Here is a 5,992-nt window from a genome sequence, read left to right as displayed (position 1 = left end):
GTTTCAAGTTGAAATTGTTTGAATTTCAAAATTTGAATCGTTCAAACAAAGTCACATGACAAGATGACTAAAATAAAAGTTGTGCATGTCGATGAGTTATACAACTTTTATGTTTACAACATTTTCATTTTATTTCATTTAATGTCATAAAATTGTAGTCGAAATTTTAAAATTCAAATTTTTAATTTTTGTTTTTTTTTGTTTTCTATATTGTTTTGACTATAATTATTTATATATATATTTCTTCATATATATAATAATAAAAAATATTATATTTGTACATATACACAATTTTTTTATATTACTTTGTGTTTTTATGATATAAAAATATAGAATTTATAATTTAAAAAATAGAAACTATTTGTAGGGGCGGTTGGATCAAGAACCGCCCCTACAAATGTATTTGTAGGGGCGGCTGGATCAGGAACCGCCCCTAGAAATACATTTATAGGGGCGGCTAGGATCAGAAATCGCCCCTACAAATAGTCCCATGTATAAATAGGAGAGCACACGGGAGTCAGACTATCTGGGCGATGTCTTCTACCTCCAACGCCGTTAGGCTGCCCCGCACGCCTAGGGTTTCCACCGTCGGCCACGCCGCCAGGTCCCGCGCTTCGGCCACACCCGGCCCACGGCGCCCCGCACTCGGCCCCCGGCGCCTGCCCCCGCGCGCCCAGGGTTTCCGCCGCTGGCAACGTCGTCGGTCCTGCGCCTGCGCCCGCCCACACCCGGCCCCCGGCGCCTGCCCCCGCGCGCCTAGGGTTTCCGCCGCCGGTCCCGCGCCCGCACCCTGGCCCCCGGCGCCCGGCCCCCGACGTCCTGCCCTCGCACGCCGACGACCAGGCTCCCAGCGCCCCTGCGCCCGGCCCCCGGTGTCCCACCCCCGCACGCCAACGACCAGGCTCCCTGCACAGTGGCCAAGTCAGTGATCTCCCGCTCTCTCTCCCTGTGCCGCTCCCTCTCTGATTTATGCGAGTTAGTAACTTAGCATGATTGCTTATCTAGTGAAAATGGATCATTCTTTTCTCTTTTGACATTGAACAGTAGCTGACTAGCTTGCGTTTGATTGGAATGTTGAAGAATTAATTTGTTTGCTAATTTCTACTTCTCGGGCTCTATGAGGCATTGAGTATGTTGACCTTTAGATGTGGTTCAGTAAAGTTGGCTTCTACAAGTTATTGTTAGTAGTCCACATAATTAGTATTTGAACAGCATGAGCTTTTGTGAATAGGTTAGGTCAAGTACTTAAGTAGTTAAGGTCAAGTAACTTAAGCTGTGTGTGGCAGTATGCTGATGCTTCATCTGGGATGTTTATGTAAGTTAGAAGTTAGAGTTGGTGAAGCTCCTTTTCCATCCCACGGAGAAACTGGTTTCATAAAATTAGAGCCCAAATGGACCCACAAGCCTAGAAATAGGAAAATAGAACTTGCATAGGCTAATAGGAATTGAGAGCGGTACTCTTGAGTCTTGACCACACACATAGTCTTCTTTTGTTTCCGCATGAGGTTATGGATCCAAGTTGACACTTGTGCTTTTAGTAGTTTTAAGTTTGTGTGCTACTTCAGATAGTAATTCACTGTAGTTTCTGCAGGAGCTGGTTGATCACACAAATAATCTTAGAAGAAGCAACCAAAACAAACAAATAAACAAAAATGAAGTTGTTCATGGAGCCGAAAAAAATGCTCCACAATGGTAGATCTATTTAATTGGCAAAGTAAATTTGTTTAGTTTACATTGGAGGTACTAGGGTCTTATTTGGATGTTTCATGATTCTCCATGCGTATAATAAGCACCCTAATATAACACACTGAATCTGGCTCCGTGTCTGTGCGTCCATTTTTTTAGGGAAGTTTGTGTCCATTTGGCTGACACTTGGTCGTCGTAGGCCAAACGGTTACATCGCAGCAGCAGGGCCGGGGCCTCATTCCTTGATTATCATGATGTGTCCTACCTTGAAATTTGTGTCGTCAGCCTTAGAGCATGCACCGATCTGATGATAATTATGTTTGTATGCATCTTGATCTTTCTTGCTAAGTTTAGCAATTGTTTAGATAATTTTTCTTTCCTTGTGAAATTATCTTCTCTGCTAGCTTGTCATGCAATACTGGGGCATAGGCATGCATTACAAAACATGATGTGCAAAGTATGATGCCACCTACTACCACTGTTAGGGGGCAACAAGAAATCCTTGTTTGATAAGACTGTTGCTTTATTATTCACTATTTTCTTGTTAGTGTCTCATGTTAATATTTAATCTTGCTGTTAGATATGCCTTTTTTATTGAAAAATTCAAGTCTTGGTGGAGGTTATGCTTTCGTAATACAAACTGTTGCTTGCTTCATTATACTATGTTATCCACAGTAGTTCCTTGTTGCTCAAAAAAGAGGTGTATTGTTCTGTAGTTAAAACTTAAAACCATTGCGCCAACAGCTGGTGCTCTGTGAAATCTGAGGCAGGCCATGGCCATGAACCAAATAGGTTAAGTGCACTGACTGTCTAAGCTACTTTTTTGGCAATAACTAGTGTTGCTACCTTTTTTTGACTGATGCCATGGAATGGAATTGATCTTTTTTCAGTTAAGTTATCATTCTCTCTTCTCTCACCTCTCTTCTCTCTTCTCCTCTCTTCTATCTTCTCCTCTTCCTCTCTTCTCTACTGTACTACTTTCTACTTACTACTACTATTTATGACTTCTAGCTACTAACTGTTGGCTGTTGTTGTTTTTTTTGTCAAATCTCCTAGGACTTGCCCAGGACTTGTTGTCATGTCTTTTACCATCAGCTGCTGCACTATGTTTGTTAAGCAGCTGTTGCTTCTTTTTGCCAAATCTCCCCTCTTCTCTCCTCTCCTTTGTTTTGCCGATGCTGAAATTGTCCAAGTCTATACATTATATGGTATATGAGCTGATGATCAAGAACTTGTGAGGAACTTGGCATCATTAGCAGTTGCCCCTACATTATCTTCTCCTCTCTTCTCTGTTATGATGCCTTGATGCTCCAAGTTCATGATCAAATGATGATTGGCATATTTTTAAGGCCTCTACTACTGCTACTACTAGTTTTTTTTGATATATTGTTGTTTTATAGGACTTTTTTTAACATGTTTCTAAAGCACACTTTCTTGCATCTATTAGAACAAAGCGTGAAATAATGTCGCGGACACCAAACAGTGTAGCCCGATGCCCCGAGCCTGATGAGCAGTCAACCCTTGAGGAGCAAGCACTATAGGACCAGCTTACTCAGGAACAGTTCGATAACGAGGTAGAAAAGGATATAGAAGTGATGCTTACTCAGGAGCAGTATGACGAGAAGGAAGGCCCCGAAGGAGAGGCTGCTGAAGGCGAAGAAGAAGAGGATGATGATGATGATGACTCAGAAGAGGGATATGAAAGTCCCGAGGATCCTTTCCCACGTGAAGCCAGAAGGAGGCCAACGGAGGAAGATTTGGACAAGGATTTTGACCCGAACGAGGAGGTAGGGAAAAAGACTTAGCTTGTAAATTTTGTTAAAGCTTTGGCCGTGTTACCTCTGCTAACACTTACTTCTTCAGTACTCCATTACATGGTTGTCAAAAGCATTACTTAACATTTTCATATGCAAAGCACACAGTGCCCCAAGCAGAAGCCTGAGAGTGTACATTATGGATACTATGTATGTTCTATAATGAGTAACACCGGTGTCTACAGGAGACACTCATTAAGGGTAAGTTTGAACCTCTTCACCCGTAGTATAAAAACTTCGTAAATGGTATGAAATACTAAACTGAAACTTGTTCTCTTGTAGTGGAGAGAAGAGAAAGGAATGAAAATAGACCCATACAAGGATGACCAACTCTTAGAGCTCGTCGGCGACCTTTGCAACTTCATATTGGACCAGATTATACACGTTAGAGGCGCCTACCATAACCGAGAGTCTGAGTTAGGTACAAATCCTCAGTACCAACACCTTCATGAGACTGAAAGGCTAGCTCTAGTACGTTGATAACAATGTCTATGGAATTTATATATTTAATGATGGATTGTATATATTCTTGTGAATTGGACTTGTAATTGTAGTTTATAGAATACTCTTGTGCTTGTAGTCGCGGTCGCGGGGCGTTCAGCAACGTGAACGCGGTTCGGAATGTTGGTCGCGGGGCGTTCGGCAACGCGAACGCGGTTCGGAACGTTAGTCGTGGGACGTTCGGCAACGCGATTTTGAATTGTAAATTTGAATTTTTTTTTTGCAGAAAAACGTACTGTCCGCCCCTATAATTTGTAGGCGCGACTGGAAACACCAGCCGCTCCTATAAATCGATTTATAGGGACGACCTGAAAACCGCCCCTACAAATACATGATTTGTAAAGACCTTTGCATAGGGACAGCTAGACAAACCACCCCTATAAATAATCTAAAACCGCCCCTAAAAACCCTTTTTCACGTAGTGTCCGCGCGTCTCCGGGAGGCATCTCGATCGCCAGGTATAGGCGTCTAGCTACTCTAGAGGCTGGAAGAGTAGTGGTAACAATGGAGCAGCCGCAGCCAAGAAGAGGAGACGAAGGGCTCCAGGCGCAGGGCGGCAAGGTCCCGGCGGCGCAGCAGGAGCCCATCAAATACGGCAGCGCCTTCCCAGTCAAGGGCGAGCTGGCGGGGCAACCCATCGCGCCGCGCGACGCCGCGGCCATGCGCTCCGCCGAGGACAGCGTGCCGGGCGTCCAGGTCCCGCAGGAGAGCGGCGGCGGGTTCAGCGCCGCGGCCTTCATGGAGACCGCCGCCGCGTACAACCAGGCCGTCGGCGCCGTCGGCACGGGCCAGGCGAGTGAAGCCGTTGCCAAGCACGGGGTCAACGTCACCCAGGACGCCGTGCCCGGTGGCCGCATCGTCACCGAGTTCGTGGCAGGCCAGGTATAGATGCATGCCGTGTCCTGCCTCCGAGCTCGTGCTGATTTGCTGACGCCGCATGCTTATGCTTCTCTGATGCTCGGTTCGATCTGGCTTCTCGCAGGTGGTAGGCCAATACGCCGTCGCTGAAGCGCCGCAGCAGCAGCAGGATGCGGCGGATCACAAGGCCGCTGGAAACGAGGGTGGTGGAGGACACGGCGATGGAGGAGGGCACGGTGGGCGCGCTGGCGCCACGGCGGCGAGGCGGGACTAAGATGGCTAGGACGACGCTTCAATCTTATCATCAAGTTCCTCCGTTCCTGTATATATAGAGTAAGTAATGTTATGGGTGAAGAACTTCTTCTCGCGCTACTACGCAAGCAGACCCCATGCGGCCACGCCGTAGCTGAGGTGCTTGTGTACGGTGGTTTTTGGTCATGTATGTAAACACTGTGTACTAGTAGAATAAGGAAGACGATGCATGTTTCCATCAAAACAAGCGAATGGCACAATCAGTAGTTTCGTAAAAATGAGTATTTTAGATAAAAGGTTCTTCTGAAAAAATAAGTATCATAAACAAAATTGACAATAGTAAAGTGAGAATTTATAAATGAGATTCAAAACAAATGTTTGAGCAGGACGAGCTGGGGTATCAACGCTGCTGCATCTTCAGGTACGCTTTCCTGGGCGAAGACTGATGAAGCGCCATCGCCTAATTAAGCCCAAGAGATCCCGTCAGCCCAGCGCCTGCGTCTTCGGCCCGTCATGGATTTGCTATATATGCCTTGTGTTGTGTTGACAGCAAAGTTGTAACTGAATACACTACCTCTAATCATTCTCACTTTCTCAGTCCCTTCTCGTTCTCCCTGTTCCATGTCAGCTGCTTGCTTCCTTCTTGCGCTTCCTCACGCAACAATAACAAATTGGTAGCAGACTTCATGGTCCTGGATCGTGGTCTACCACATCCTCACTTCACTTGCTTCCAGCACATTTGCAGAATCATGTAGACCAACAACAAGCTCATCCTAGTCGAGCTCGCCAATCGCTTCGCAAACATCCCCACTTCACCTGCTTCTAGCATGTTTGCAGAATCATGGAGGCCAACACCAAGCTCATGCTAGACGAGCTCGCCG

General features: G+C 45.8%; 1 protein-coding gene across 2 annotated transcripts; it reads left to right on the top strand.

Moving 5' to 3' along the window:
• Positions 1-4,405: 4,405 nt before the first annotated feature.
• LOC136498977 (late embryogenesis abundant protein D-34-like) lies at positions 4,406-5,604 on the top strand. 2 transcript variants are annotated; one of them, XR_010769854.1, is made up of 3 exons: positions 4,406-4,883; positions 4,984-5,192; positions 5,498-5,604. XR_010769854.1 is itself a non-coding variant. In XM_066494672.1 (2 exons), exons 1-2 carry the CDS (start codon positions 4,506-4,508, stop codon positions 5,131-5,133), a joined length of 528 nt encoding a protein of 175 aa, XP_066350769.1. In that variant the 5' UTR covers positions 4,407-4,505; the 3' UTR covers positions 5,134-5,355. The 2 variants fall into 2 exon arrangements, 1 of the variants encoding a protein (XP_066350769.1); XM_066494672.1 differs by lacking the exon at positions 5,498-5,604 and having other exon boundaries at positions 4,407-4,883; positions 4,984-5,355.
• Positions 5,605-5,992: the final 388 nt, after the last annotated feature.

This window comes from Miscanthus floridulus, chromosome 13 (genome assembly GCF_019320115.1).
Source record: "Miscanthus floridulus cultivar M001 chromosome 13, ASM1932011v1, whole genome shotgun sequence".
Classification (NCBI taxonomy): Eukaryota; Viridiplantae; Streptophyta; class Magnoliopsida; order Poales; family Poaceae; genus Miscanthus; species Miscanthus floridulus.
This window is presented reverse-complemented; position numbering and strand designations above follow the sequence as displayed.